The following is a 15,014-nucleotide window of genomic DNA, read 5'->3' as shown; positions in this document are numbered from 1 at the left end:
GAAGTAGCCATTTTAACGGAGCTTAAAATTTTCTCTTTACAGGTTAATCTCACCCTACAGATGAAGATAATAGAGCAAGAAAAAGAAATTGAAGAGCTAAAGAGGCAGCTAAAACTCCTTTCTCAGGACAGAGGGGTGAACGACAGCATGAAAGACGGAGTTGTACCTGTCTAGCCTTAATTAGGCTATGTCGGTAATATGAAAGTGTCGGTAATATGAAACAATTTTAAACCCTTAAAATTGTTAACTGGAGTGTAAATTTTCAATCTTTATTAGGGCATAAATGGTATAATTCTTAATTATATTTAGTAAGGCTGGACAAGACTTACTAAAGATTTAAAAGTGCCCCTGCATTGCTTTTTCCTTAGGGAGCTTTTTACTGCTCTGAATTAAACCTGTTCTTTCCCTTTCCTATTGCACAAGCTCCTATTCCTGAATTTCCTGCTTCAATATTACCATCCACACAGTCCCTGAAACTAAAAAGACATCATCCTCAACTGTTCTTTCTTCTTTAAACTCTGCCCATTGACCCCTTAGTCCCCCTTTATAAGGTTCTGCTGCAGAAATCGATGTGTGTGCTCCCTACCCTGACTGCCTAAGCCCAGGCCTGCACACTGACTGGGCTGTTCCAATGTGGACAGCTGCCAGTCTTCCTACCCTCTCACACTGTTGCTGAGGTTAATTTACCAGAAAGACACCTGATCAGTTCATTTCTTGGCTCAAAACCTTTTGCTGGCTCTCTGCTGCCTCCAAGATAAAAGCTCAACTCCTTGGCAGTGTGTACCTCTAGCCTTTTTGTCTGTTCTGCCCACCTTCAACTGAGCATCATTCCAAAGCCACACGCCTAGCAAAGCTTTGTACTTTTTGCCCCCAGTAATCTCAGAGCAGCTCAGACATGATCTTTCCTGCCTTTGCTCTATTACAGCACTCAACTCCCCAGCCAATCTGTACATCCTTCAAAGGCAGATGTACAAACTGATATATTCATTTTTGAATCCCAGAAAGTGCCTACCACGTGGTGGGTAGTCATCATGGTATGTTGCATACGATTTTGCTGAATTTTAAATAAAATGAAAAACACAGATTACATGATGCTTTTATTGATACTTGACAACTGGCCTAAATAAAAAGACTTTGATTCTAATACAGGTCTCTTTACTGACAACAGGCATGAAACAGCACCATTCTTAAAATCTGAACCCTTTAAAATCCATTACTGAAATTCACTTAAGGAGCTTGAGGGCAGAGTTAAAAGGGGCCAGGTTTTCACAAGACCGCATCCACCTCTGCACGTTGGCCGGCACCGCTGCACTGCAGCCTCCAGTCTGCTGAAGCACAGACCACAGCACGATGTCTGCCACGGTGAGTTCGTTCCCAGCAAGCCAAGGGCTCTTCCCGAGAGCAGAGTTCATGGAACGGAAAACAGCGGCTTTTTCTTTACTGCTTCCCTCTTTTAACTGAAAAATAGCAATGTCTACCCAGCTATCTATGAGGGTTGCATTTACAGCATTATGCTTCTGGCCAAACAGAGAGAACAAGAAACGTGCGATGTTCCCTTCTCCTTCAATGGGGCACATCGTCTGGACACTGAATTTCATCTGAGTCTTCGGCACTGAAAAGAAAAAATACACCGTGTAGCATCAACAACAGCCCTGAAGGAAGTACTTGTACAATGTGGAAAGGGGAAGTCACCAAAAATCATGAAGTGATGATAAGGGAAACTTATTTTCAAGAAGAATGTCACATCACATTTTTAGTCTGTCTCCAAAAGTTTAATATTCAAAAGGGTTTAGGTGCAAACCGTATGTTAAAAAAGTAACCAAAGGCCGGGCGTGGTGGCTCACGCCTGTAATCCTAGCACTCTGGGAGGCTGAGGCGGGTGGATCGCTCAAGGTCAGGAGTTCGAGACCAGCCTGAGCAAAAGCAAGACCAGGTCTCTACTAAAAAATAGAAAGAAATTAATTGTAAAAATATATATAGAGAGAAAAAATTAGCCGGGCATGGTGGCGCATGCCTGTAGTCCCAGCTACTCGGGAGGCTGAGGCAGAAGGATTGCTTGAGCCCAGGAGTTTGAGGTTGATGTGAGCTAGGCTGACACCACGGTACTCACTCTAGCCCGGGCAACAAAGCAAGACTCTGTCTCAAAAAAAAAAACAAAAAAACAAAGCGAGACTCTGTCTCAAAAAAAAAGTAACCAAGTAACCATTTCTGGTATTTGATCATGACAGTTTTCGAGCTAGAAGGGACTGCAGACCTTTTACTCCAGTCCCTGTTGCCTGAGGATCTGGAGACTGAGGACTGGAAACACAGGCATTCCAGAGAGGCTGGGAGCTCTCTGCCCTCATAATGACTTTTGTGGAGCTGAGGACAGTTAAGGTATTCCCCTGGATGAATGACATTAACTCACTTCCCTCTGTATTTACTTAACCAGGTCAGTACCCTGTCTTTTTATGGCCATATGAAAGGATAACTTCAGTGTCCCTGTAATGGTAAGTTTTAGAATGTGAAGGCAAGATGGCTGCAACAGCCATTACTCCCCTGCTCAGATAGGACTCCGTCCAATGCTCACAACCCTCTTGCCCCTGAACTGTGTCTCACTCAGAGACCCCAACCTTCCCAGGGGAATGAGGGCATCTTTGCATCAAGAATCATTTCTGCTCCTCTTCTAAAACTACCCCACAAGCTTTCCAAACTTTTAGATGATTTGACCTGACAGCAAGTGCTGTATGGTCTGTATGCCCTATAATATCCTATCTCTTTGCTGCTTCTTATCAAAACCATGATGCATATTTTATCATATAGTATAGCTGACCCTTGAAAATCACCATAGTCCCCTTCCCCTGTGCAGTCAAAAATCCACATATATAAGCTGGGCACAGTGGCTCATGCCTGTAATCCCAGCACTTCGGGTGGCTGAGGTGCGTTTTTAATACAAGATAAACACAAAAAGTACAAAGTTTTTTGTGCCTGCTGGCACAGATACAACTTCAAGAATTTCCTTTCCTTTTTTTTTTTTAATAATGGTCCTTAAGCTGGATTCATTTATCTTGAAATGGTGGGCAAGCACAGGGGCAGACCTCAATCTATGGTACAACATATCAAGCAATCCAACTTTTTCTTGTAATGTCATGATTTTGCTTCTTGGAAGCACTTCCAGCATCACTAGTCGCACTTAGTATGTGTCCTATGGTGTCATTCGAGGTTTATATTATTGCACTAAACATGATGAAAAATACTCAAGGACCTCAAAAGATCACTTTTTACGGAGATACACAATTTACTGGAAAGATGAACTGCTCATACAGAGATGATGAGTGTCACATGACGTCTTAAGCAGATACTTGCAACCCTTGAACTCACCACAGTAGCAACAGGAGGTGCTATTACAGTATGTACTACACTTAATTTTATGCAATTACGATTTAACACTGTTTTTACATTTGATTACATTTCTTTTGACTACAAATGGTGCCATGTACGGTAATTATGTAAGTTTTGATAGATTTTACTTTTTATAATAGATTTGTGTATATTTTATGGAAGCAAATGCTAGACTAGTATCTACATATATTTTATGTATTCATGACACAACTTTTTCTTAATTTTTTTGATATTTCTAGCCTATGCAGTTTGCAAGTTTTTTACAATTGTTGCAAATCTCCAAAAATTTTTCCAATATAGGTACTTTTAAAAATCTGCACATAAGTGGACCCATGCAGTTCAAATCCACATTGTTCAAGGGTCAACTGTATATAAGTTCAACTCAGTTCTGTCTACTTACCATTCTTCCAAATTAGAGTAAAACCCAGCTGATATTCATGACGGGGTCGTTTTTTAGTCTGTTCTCCAAAGCACTTCAGAAGGTTTTCAGGCACGCTCTTGACTGATGAATGTGTGTGCACAGTGGACAGGACCCTGTAGTGGTCACAGAGCAGCCTGTGCAGCACGAGCAGGGAAAGCGGAGGGGAGGCTGGGTTTGCATTGATCACGATGTCTTTCAGCGCCCCATAATCCTGGGGAAAGATCAAAACAATGTAGCAATAAAGGCAATCTGTGCATAACTCTACCAGGTTGCTACTCCAAGAGCTTAACCAGGGCTACTTAATTGAATCACCCACTCCCATGAAGAAGGTACTATGACATCTCCACTTTACAGCTGAGAAAAGTAACTTATCCAAGGTCACTCAGTAAGAAATGGAGGTGGGATATGAGCTGACTCCACCTCCTTAGCCCCTACACTGCTGGCTTCCTACAAATAAGTTGACTTTACTGTCAAATGAATAAAACAACATTCAGGAATGACACTTCCATTTGTCCCTTTTATCTCTGAGATAAAACTATGTTCAAAAAAATCACTCATGCAATTATTCCAGCTATCAAATCTTTTTAACACCTGATCACCTGACAGGATATAGTTTCTACATCAATTTGTGAGGTGGGGAAATTCTAAAACACAAAGTGTTAACTATAGTGCCAAAACTGATACGCTTTTTACATGAAGACTTTATTTCTATACTGTCACTCTTAATAATAAATGCAACTTATGTAAAGAATCGCAGCCAAATTCCTAGCCTTTCCAAGCCTGCCACTCCTAATGTCCTACACATCAAGCTATGCTGAGTGCTTTGCAATTTCCTGAACATATTGTATTACATGACTGTCCCTTCTGAAGTATCATATTTCATCTTGAGCACTATGTGCTCTGAGAAGCCTTCCCAGCACCCTAAGAAATCCTGTCACTGCTGTGTGCTCACCAACCCATCCAGTAGACTCTGGCTCCCGAGAGGCCTGCTTGGGTCTCACCGGAGTCCTCAGTGCATGCAAACAAGTACTGAATAAATGGGTGAGCAGAAGGAATACACAAATGCAGACGTACGGAGATTACCAAAAACTGACCCCTGAGTGAGATACTGAAACATTGTTTCTACTTTTTAGGTCTTTGGGACCATTCTGTCACCCATTCTTGAGGGAGGTGTTAGTAGGGATTCTTGCAACAAACCCCTTTGAATTCTCAAGCCTATAAACTTCGATCAGGACAGCTGGCTGATGCAACCTACTTTTAATACAGCAAACTGAATTCAAGCAAAATGCATTTGAAATATGAGACTGTGGCTGACTGTAGCAATATATTTCAAAAGGATTAATGGGACTTCGGTGCTTGGACAGCCAAGATTCTGAAAGTTGGGCTATTCTCAAAAAGATGAAGGTTGCCTCTGCTGAAGAATCTGAGCAGCACGGAGCACACGAGCTAAGATCTGCTGCTCCAGGCTCATGGGCTGCTGGAACCATGCCCAGAATGGCAGAGGCTGTAACTCTTCTTGACTCCTTTCTTTGCCTACAGATCCTCCCTGTTCTCCACTTAGTCTAAGAAGTCAAGAGGAGGCTTTAGAGCTTGTTTTGGCTTCACTCACACCTCGTGAATCTGTTGTGTGTAAAGGCACAATCATTTAGAGGAGAAAAAAGAACATGCTCTTTGCTCCACCTGTGAAAAACAGAAAGCTGACATTTCTCAGCTTTCAATATAAACTTACCTTTCCAAGCACTGAATTCAAGTCCAGTGCATTGGTTGTTAAAGCAGTGGGCTCATCTGCTTGGATTATGTTCGTTACATCCAAGTCTGCATCTGGTGTTTGAATCATCTTGGAGAGACCATCAACTGCAGCTTTCAACTCATATAAACGCTTTAAAATATCATCTTGGCGGGACTCAAGAGCTTGCAGAGATGGGTCAGACTCTTCCTAAACAAACCAACATCAAAGTGTTCATTTCTTCTCACATCAAAGCAGTCAGTCTGTTTAAATTTGATCAATTGTCTTACTTTGTTCTATGCACTTACCAAACCTCCCACTGTTTAAAAGAAGACATTAAAATAAAGTAGCAGAAAAAATAAATAAATAAATAAAGTAGCAGAATCACCTCATTTTCCCCATAGTCCAACAGGTCCCTTCAAATCCATCCACAAATGCTTTAAAACAAGCAAACAAACAAAAAAACCATTGTGACTGAAAGCCACTTTGAAATGGTATGATTCCTATTTCAGGTAATTTAGTCTAAGAACAGGGAAGGGTAGAAAATGAACACAAATGTCCCTTATTCTTTTTTTTTTTTTTTTTTGAGATAGAGTCTCACTCTGTTGCCCTGGCTAGAGTGAGCGCTGTGGCGTTAGCCTAGCTCACAGCAATCTCAAACTCCTGGGCTCAAGCAATCCTTCTGCCTCAGCCTCCTGAGTAGCTGGGTGGCTCCCGAGTAGCCACCATGCCCGGCTAATTTTTTCTATATATTTTTAGTTGTCCAGATAATTTCTTTCCATTTTTTTTTTAGTAGAGACAGGGTCTTGCTCTTGCTCAGGCTGGTCTCGAACTCCTGAGCTCAAACAATCCACCCGCCTTGGCCTCCCAGAGTGCTAGGATTACAGGCGTGAGCCACCGCGCCTGGCCCCTTATTCTTAATAACAAACTAATTCAAAATACTTTGCTTGAACAAGTAGTGAAGATGGGGGGATGAGGATGTAACTCAGTAATTTATATAAATAGAAGGGAAAAGGGAGCACAGACAGGTTTAAAAAAATGTTTTCTTTGACTTGGAAGCATGTCCATGGGGTCAAATGATCAATTCTCCAAGTCATTTTCAAGGCAGTACTGACACTTGTATCTCAGAATCATCTAGAACTTTTTCACTGCTGAAATGTATAATTTCATGAATAGGGAACACTTACATTATTTATTCACTGAATCTGTGCATCCTTCTTCCCTAGTGTAGTGTCTGGTACACAGTAAAGAATCAATATTTGCTGATGAATAAATCTCAAACTCCATAGACTTACTTTAAAAGGCAATAACAAGCCTAAAATGACAACTCAAAGTATATGTGTGTATCAGTAACAAGAAACTTCCCAATAAAGTCACATGGTACCACCAGATTCATGAGCTTGCATGAGAGAACAAAGAATACATTAAGCATGTGGAAAATGCTCATGACAATAGGCAGTGATCTCAACGGGTTTATTGTAAGTGTGCACTCATGATACTCATGGGAGTGCAGAAGGGGTACTTGCTCACATTTTTAAGTTCAATGTTCCTAGAACATCTCTTCCTCCACTATTCACTCATTACACCTCCCTCTCTCACATATCCAATTTATCATCAGGTAGTGTTTGTCAGTTTTACCTCCCAAATATATTTGGAGTCTACTGGCTTCTAAGCGTGCTTCCAACTGTCACCACCCAAGGCCAAGCCACCATTTTTCACGTGACCTGTTTTCTGATTGGTCACCCTGCATCCATTCTGGTCCACTCCTCCAATCCATCCCATAAGATGGCAGCTACAGAGAGTTTAAAAAACAAACTCAGATCTGTGATCACCTCCCCGCCCCCACCTTTGCTAACCTCTTAGGCTCTTATGATAATTAAGTTAAACCCTTAACATGGCTTAATATCTCATATGATTTGGCCCCTGGCTGCCTCACCTCACATAATTCCCTCCCCTTGCTCTGTGCTCTAGTCACATTGTCTTGTGAATTCCCAAAAATACCACACTCCTGTCTACCACAGGACCTTTATATGTGCTATTCCTTCTGTCTGTAACACTCTTCCCTCTTCTCATGTCTGGTTAACTCCTATTTACACTACAGCGTAATCAACACTTTCTCAACTCTTCTACTCTGCTGCTCTTGCTTAAGATCAAACAGCAAAGAATTGTAAGTTCACTGACTTCTGGGTGGAACAAGAAGAATACAGTTCACTATGCCAATGAAATAATTAGGTGCCAACTGGAAAGAAGTCTGAATGCAAGATGTGTGACGGGTAGGGCTACTACCTGTGTAATATCCTGTTATTCAATGACAGCCCTCCTGAGGAATATTTCCCAACCTTTATCCAACCTGTATTTGTGCATTGTTTGTGCAGTCTTGCTCATTTCTACAAATAGCAGTACAGTGCTTGCTCGCTAGGCCCAAAAAGGCACCCACTGGATTCAAAACTCAGTCACCACTGAAGAATATCTGAAGCACTGCATATGCAACATGGCCTATGATTTATAAACCCTGAGCGTAGTCCCTCGGGTAACACCAAAATGCTCAAGATCTGCTCTACCTCATCAGCCTGTTGTTTTCCTTGCTGAGACTAGATTGTGACTTGGTATATTAATGTTTATCCATTTGTTTTAATTTACATGTATTTAGAGATAGCTTATTATTTGTGTTGCTGTCATATACCTGTCAGGATATGCCTGATTTCTAATTATTTGTCTATCCACATTGTTATCCTCTGCTAGAGAAATTGCTAGAGGAGTGGGATTGTGTGTCTTCTAAGATATAAGTTCACACATAAAAGCTCAAAGGAAGTGAGGCAACGGAGTCATAACAAACAAAACAGACCCCAAACTAGATCGTAAATGAGAAGTGACATTCTCCATTCTGGGTTTCCTTTTTGGTTCCATGGGACTGTGAAGTTGACAGAGGCACTGGGCCAAGTCTCCACAGCAGTCTGTAGTTGAAGGGGCCATTGAACAATGACTGCTATTTTTGTCTTAGCTCTGCAGTGAGATAACAGCTGTCATTTGGTTTCAAACTAACCTTTCTCCCTCCTTTCCAATGTAGGCAGAAAGTCTAATGGCTTAATAGGCAAACTGAAAGATAACAGGCAGTGGGAAAACAGATCTCAAAAGTTATCTATTCACTCATCTTCTGTCAGAACAGACTTTTCTACTGCTGGAAACCTAAGATGTATTTTTGTAATTGATAAAAGAGTGAAAGACTTGAGCAGGTAAACTACAAAACAGCAATCAAAATGGCCAATAAATATGAAAAGGTCTTCAACTTACTGAAACTACATTAGGATACCACTTTACACACACCAGCTTTGGGAAAGCCACAAACATCAGGAATTCTTACACTGCTGGTGAGAGCAGAAACCAGTATAATCACTTTGGAAAATAATTTATCTAGTAAAGTGGAAGACAGATCTGCCCATTAAGCCAGCAATATCATTCCTTAGTATATACTCTATGCCTGCTCTAGTATAATACTCATTGCAGAATAATTCATAACAGCAGAAAAGAGCAAACAATCCGGTGTCTATGAGCATAGGATGGATAAGTAATGGTGGTAGAGTCATGCAATGGAACAGTATATTACAGAGAAGATGAACATTGTTACTCTCAACAGAATGACTCTTAAAATCATGTCTTCAAAAAAGAAGCCAGAGACAACAGAACACATACCGCATGCTTCCACTTATATCAAGACTTTGTAGTTCTAGGGATGCATATTTAGTTGACAAAGAATTAAAAAAGCAGAACATAATTACCATAAAAGTCAGGACCTTTGGGGTAAAGTTATAAGCGAGAAGTGTGGGGCGGTGACTGGGTGGTGGAGATCCTGGTTTGCTCTGTAATTCCTCAAAGCGAGCATTTAATGTGCTATTCGCTTTTCGGAGGGTAAAATTTCCAAATAAAAAAGTTTAAGCGGCCACATGCGAAAAGAAGAAAAAGAGAAGAGAGAGATTTTAATTGACAAAAGTTAGGGTGACTTGTTGGCCGGCCGACCCCGAACCAGTGAGATCCACTCGCCCCAGCCTGGTGGGACCCGGCCACTGACCGGCCGCCGCGCCTGCGCACTGGGCGGGGGCCGCGCGCTCCTACCTGCACATGGCCCGAGTCGGGCGTGCCGCAACCGGTTCTGCCGTGCACGTTGGGGAGCCGGTACATGCAGGTGGGAAGCTCTACACGGAGAGGCGCGCTGCCCCCGTGATAGGGCTTTACCTGGTACATCGGCATCACGGAACCGAAGGAAAGAAGGTAGCGCCTGACAGACGCGAACGCTCAAAAACCGTCCAAGGCCGCGACAGATCACGGCCACCTCCTTGCTGACCCTGCTGCGGGCGGTAGGGAAAACGCAGTCCGTGTGCTCTAATTGGCCCGGGCTCTCTAAACGTCACGGACTCGACTTTTGACAGAGCCAATAAACGAGACGGAGATATGGGAAGTATTTGCCGTCCCGCACGGAAGGGGCGGGGCACAGTGTCGAAAGCAGCCAATGGGCGGCCGGGAGGCGGGGCCCTTGCGGGAGCCACTGGGAGAGCTCTCAGGCAATCCCGGAGGCGGGTCGGGTTCTGCATCCATGGAGCGAGCTGAGGGCTCGAGGTGAGCTGGTCTTGCGGTCTACCCTGACTGTCGCCCTTTGTAAGACCCACGGCGTTCCAGCACCCTGGAAAGGAGGGGAAAGTGGCGAGGCGCGTGGCGAGCCCGCGGCGTAGAGTCCGCGGAGCGGCGTCCGCAGCGCTCCTCTGACCCGGTGCCCTTTGGGTGTGCTTTGAGGCTAGGGTCGATCCCCTCTCCGTGTCCTGGGCTGGCGGCGGGATTCGGCGCTTTGAGGTATTGGGTTCGGTCAGCTCCCGGGCAGGCCCTGCCCAGACGCCATCACGAGGCCGTGGACTTGAAGCCGGAGCATGAAATACCCCTAGACTGAATTCATTTCCGTTTTACCTGGTTTCTCTCTCTCTCTTTTAAAAAACCGAGGTTATTTTGGGAATGAGGGAGCTTCAAGGCACATCCTAATTTGCATAGCTGAACGGTTTTTTAAAATGCAGTGCTTGTACATCTGCTTGAGTATGTGCTTTTTGGCCGGTAAGCTACCGTTTTCGGGGTAGTGAATCTTCGGCCTATACTGTTGTGTTCAGTGTCAGATTCGTAAACGCGGATTTGCTGCCTGTATTTAAAGGTTGTAGCATCCCGCTCCTCAAAATAAATATCAGCAGTGGACCTGTAGGCCATGGCGTGTTGCCAAATACACACATTTTTGGAGATACTTTCCATTTTATGTGAGGTCATCTGCAGTTTCACGTTCTAGACAAACTTAAGTGAGATTCATTGCAACATAGAATGCAGAATAAAAATGGTTGCTCCTTTATTTCACAAGGGTTGATTGAAGGTCTACTATGTGTTAGATGCTGTGGGAAATACCCAAAGATTTCTCTTTCAGGGAGACTCTTGCATTCCATTATACCCAAGTTATCAATTAAACCGTTTACTAGAAATTGCTGGATTATTGAACATATGAAATTGACCGGGCAGACGAGGAAGAAGAGAGCAGTTTAGACAGAAAGACCTGCTTAGACACAGTTCGGTGTCTAAAAGAGCTTGTGATAGTCAAGAAACAATTGTTCACCGTGACTAAAATGTGGGGGACTTGGTGAAGGGAAAAGGATTAGAGAGAATGAGTAAATGGGTAGATTGGGGCCCAATTTTGACTAGATTTAAACTTCATATAGTAGGCAGTAGGACACTAATAAATTTTTAAGCAGAGGAATTATTTGACCAGATTTGTGATTTCAAAAATAACTCTGGTGGTAGCATGGATGATAGATTGGAGTAGGGAGAAAGTGCAGGAAAACAGTTGTAAAATTCTTAAAACTGGTAAGCAAGAACTTTAAGGGCCTTTACTAAGGCAGCAGCTGGCACCTGGCCTTTGGAGAGGGGTTTCCAAGACAACTATTAATATGTATGGAATAGTTACTGTACAGCTGGTACCCAGTTTCTGAGATGGTTTTGACATAAACACTATTTCCCAGCATACTCCTGGTTTTTCAAATTATGCAAGAAATGTTGCTTTCACTTTTCAAGAAAGAAGATCCCATTGTTGCAAATGTAGCTTGAGGGATACAATGTGTCTCCATGTAGATGCCAGTATAACTAGATTTTAAATATCTATTGAATTTGAAGTATGTATTCAGAAGTGTGTTTGACAGATATTTGAGGATTGTAAAACAATGTTTATATTTATGAATAATAAATATTTATGAATAATAAAAATTATATGTTAATATAATAAATGAATAGATTAAACTCATAAGCTATTAACAGGGATGAATCATTTCCCACATTCAAAATCAGGATGAAAATGCATAACTAAGTACTTGCTTCGTGTCTTGTAACTGATTTTTTTAGTACAGAACTTGCTAAGGCCATCAAACCTATCGATCGGAAGTCAGTCCATCAAATTTGTTCCGGGCAGGTGGTTCTCAGTCTAAGCACTGCTGTGAAGGAGTTGGTAGAAAATAGTGTGGATGCTGGTGCCACTAATATTGGTAAGTTTGGGAGAGTTTAACACCACAAGAAATAATCAGTTATGTTATTTTATTCAAGAAACATTTGTTACTGTAATAAGATAATCAAGTGTTGATATACCAATAAGTTTTTAAAGTTACTGCCTATTATGTGCCTACTATTTAGGTAGTAATAATAATAATAGCAGCTAACGTCTATTGTGTTCTTATTGTTCTTACTTAGCAGGCATTGTGCTAAAAATTATACGTGGAATATTTCCTTTAATCTGCAGAATAGCTTTATGAGATAGGAGTTGTTATTATTGTCTTCATTTTACAGATGAAGAAATTAAAGGACGGGGAATTTACTTTTTTTGAGGTTATAAAGCTAGTAAAATATGATCCAGAAACTCTGATTCCAGAGCCTATTCTCATTAATGACTGTTAAAATTATTACTTTCATGGATTGTTTGAGCTTGGGAGTTCGAAACCAGCCTGAGCAAGAGCGAGACCCCGTCTCTACTAAAAATAGAAAGAAATTAATTGGACAACTAAAAATATATAGAAAAAATTAGCCGGGCATGGTGGCGCATGCCTGTAGTCCCAGCTACTTGGGAGGCTGAGGCAGAAGGATCGCTTGAGCCCAGGAGTTTGAGGTTGCTGTGAGCTAGGCTGACGCCACGGCACTCTAGCCAGGGCAACAGAGTGAGACTCTGTTTAAAAAAAAAAAAAAAAATTATTACTTTCAAAAGAAAAAAACAAAACTGCTTAATCTGGGCTAGTAAATATCCAAAAAGGACTTCAAAATATAAAAAAATGACAATAGTATATTTAACTAGATGTGTAGTTATGGCTCTTAGATTTGCATTATATGTTATAAATAATGTCAATATAAAAAGCTTTTAGCATAGACCAGTCTTTGAGAAATACATAAATGTATTAAATTTTTTAGATCTAAGGCTTAAAGACTATGGGGTGGATCTCATTGAAGTTTCAGACAATGGATGCGGGGTAGAAGAAGAAAACTTTGAAGGCTTAAGTAAGTTGAATTTTTCTAATCCTATTATAAGATAGTTGGGCCAAATGTCTCAGAGTTTTGAGTAACATTGTCTTAGGAAACAGAAAGACAGTTTTTTAAAACCAGTTACTTTGGTAGGTATTGTGTATATTTATTGCTATGTCACTTGAGATATCTTGGGCTTTACTTTACACTCTCTTTCAGCTCTGAAACATCACACTTCTAAGATTCAAGAGTTTGCTGACCTAACTCAGGTTGAAACTTTTGGCTTTCGGGGGGAAGCACTGAGCTCACTTTGTGCACTGAGGTGATACAATATTTTTATCCATTAACTTGACCCCTTATGAGAAATTGAAAAGTATAATTACAATCATTATTGTTTACACTTTCCTATCTCAATGTCTCAACTTCTGACTTGTTTTATGTAACTACCAATCTAAGTGATAATACTTCTGAAATTTGAGCAATAAATGAAAGAAATGAAGCAAATAGTAGTGTAAAAAAATTGTTACCCTTATTAAATCAGTAATTTCTCAATTATAATATAACATATAAATAATAAATTATAGGTACCATTGTTTCTTTTGTGTGTGACAGAGTCTCTCGCTCTGTCGCCCTGAGTAGAGTGTAGTGGCATCATCACTGCAACATCAAAGTCCTGGGCATAAGCGATCCTTTTGCCTCAGCCTCCCAAGTAGCTGGGACTACAGGCACAAGACACGATGCCCAGCTAATTTTTCTGTTTTTAGTAGAGACAAGGTCTCACTCTTGCTCAGGCTGGTCTTAAACTCCTGGCCTCAAGCAGTCCTCCCTCCTCAGCCTCCCAGAGTGCTAGGATTACAGGTGTGAGCCACTGTGCTTGGCTGGTACCATTGGTTTTAATTTATTTTCAATTTTTAGGAAAAAAAGTTAACCAAAGCACTTGTTTAATTATAGCACAGATTCTAATTTTTATAAACAATTACTTATACATTTGAATTATTACATCTTTTGGATTCTTTTAAAAATTTTGTTAGAATGGTAGTAACAAAACTGATAAATAAATCTCTTTTTTTGAATAAACAAATTTTGAGATCCTTTATTGTTTTGTAGTTCAGCCTAAAACATTAAATCAAAGCTTTTATCAAAACAAAACAAAACATTTATAGAACTCTTTGTGTCACTGTCTTTTAGGTGCGAGCCTTAGGTTTTATGATGACTCCTCACCCATTTAAATCTTCTTGATTACCTCAGAGAGATCATCATCTTTTTAAAGTTTTGAGAGAAAGGAAAATGAGAAAAAGTATTTAGTATACAGCGTTTGTGTGTCTCTAACTGAACATACCATGCCTTGCGTTTTCTTTCAGTGATGTAAGTATTTCTACCTGCCACGCATCTGCAAAGGTTGGGACTCGACTGGTGTTTGATCACAATGGGAAAATCGTCCAAAAAACCCCCTACCCACGACCCAGGGGGACGACAGTCAGCGTGCAGCAGCTCTTCTATACGCTACCTGTGCGCCATAAGGAATTTCAAAGGAATATTAAAAAGGTATAGGAAATTTATAATCCTAGTGTTTAAGAGTATTGATAATATACATATGACTAAAAGATTTCCTAAAGATGTTTACTCTTCCCTTAATTTTTTGATAAATGCTTCTTCCCATCAAAGACTTAACTTTAGGATGATTTACCCTTTTCTTTTCTGAAAAAGAGTCATCAAATAGTATTTATTAGGTATTATAAAAGAGAAAATGGGTCCTTTAAGAAATAACATTATTTTTGATTCTGTCTTTATTTTTTGATAAGATTATTTCTCGTTTCCCTGAGAAATGAATTGTTACAACCTTTATGGATTTGCGTGCAGGTGAAACAGCTAAATGTTATATAATTGTGTTTAAAAAGCAGACTATAAAACTGTCTATATTATAGGATTGTGGTTTTGCAAAACAAAACAGCTGGCCTAAATATGCATAGA

At 40.8% G+C, this 15,014-nt stretch overlaps 3 protein-coding genes across 4 annotated transcripts in view; 2 read left to right on the top strand and 1 right to left on the bottom strand.

The window, feature by feature from the left end:
* The window catches only part of EIF2AK1 (eukaryotic translation initiation factor 2-alpha kinase 1), a 32,019-nt gene extending 31,194 nt beyond the window's left edge, over positions 1-825 (top strand). Inside the window, exon 15 of one of the 2 annotated variants that reach the window (XM_012639027.1) lies at positions 43-825. In XM_012639027.1, coding sequence (XP_012494481.1) covers positions 43-174 — 132 coding nt within the window. In that variant the 3' untranslated portion in view covers positions 175-825. The remainder of the gene's footprint in view (positions 1-42) is intronic. The other variant, XM_012639028.1, reaches the window with a different exon arrangement.
* Positions 826-1,083: 258 nt separating this feature from the next.
* AIMP2 (aminoacyl tRNA synthetase complex-interacting multifunctional protein 2) lies at positions 1,084-9,891 on the bottom strand. Its single transcript, XM_012639030.1, has 4 exons — positions 9,639-9,891; positions 5,532-5,738; positions 3,782-4,013; positions 1,084-1,612 (listed from the first exon to the last, which is right to left on the bottom strand). The coding sequence occupies exons 1-4, from the start codon at positions 9,771-9,773 to the stop codon at positions 1,224-1,226; spliced, it is 963 nt and encodes a 320-aa protein (XP_012494484.1). The 5' UTR covers positions 9,774-9,891; the 3' UTR covers positions 1,084-1,223.
* Positions 9,892-10,018: 127 nt separating this feature from the next.
* Positions 10,019-15,014, top strand: part of PMS2 (PMS2 postmeiotic segregation increased 2 (S. cerevisiae)) — a 30,020-nt gene continuing 25,024 nt past the window's right edge. The window contains exons 1-5 of the mRNA XM_012638898.1: positions 10,019-10,139; positions 11,943-12,082; positions 12,993-13,079; positions 13,263-13,365; positions 14,405-14,588. Coding sequence (XP_012494352.1) covers positions 10,033-10,139; positions 11,943-12,082; positions 12,993-13,079; positions 13,263-13,365; positions 14,405-14,588 — 621 coding nt within the window. The 5' untranslated portion in view covers positions 10,019-10,032. The remainder of the gene's footprint in view (positions 10,140-11,942; positions 12,083-12,992; positions 13,080-13,262; positions 13,366-14,404; positions 14,589-15,014) is intronic.

Source organism: Propithecus coquereli, unplaced genomic scaffold, assembly GCF_000956105.1.
Source record: "Propithecus coquereli isolate 6110/MARCELLA unplaced genomic scaffold, Pcoq_1.0 Scaffold137, whole genome shotgun sequence".
In the NCBI taxonomy this organism is placed as follows: domain Eukaryota; kingdom Metazoa; phylum Chordata; class Mammalia; order Primates; family Indriidae; genus Propithecus; species Propithecus coquereli.
Note: the sequence above shows the minus strand (reverse complement) of the source record. Positions and strands in the feature narration are given on the sequence as shown.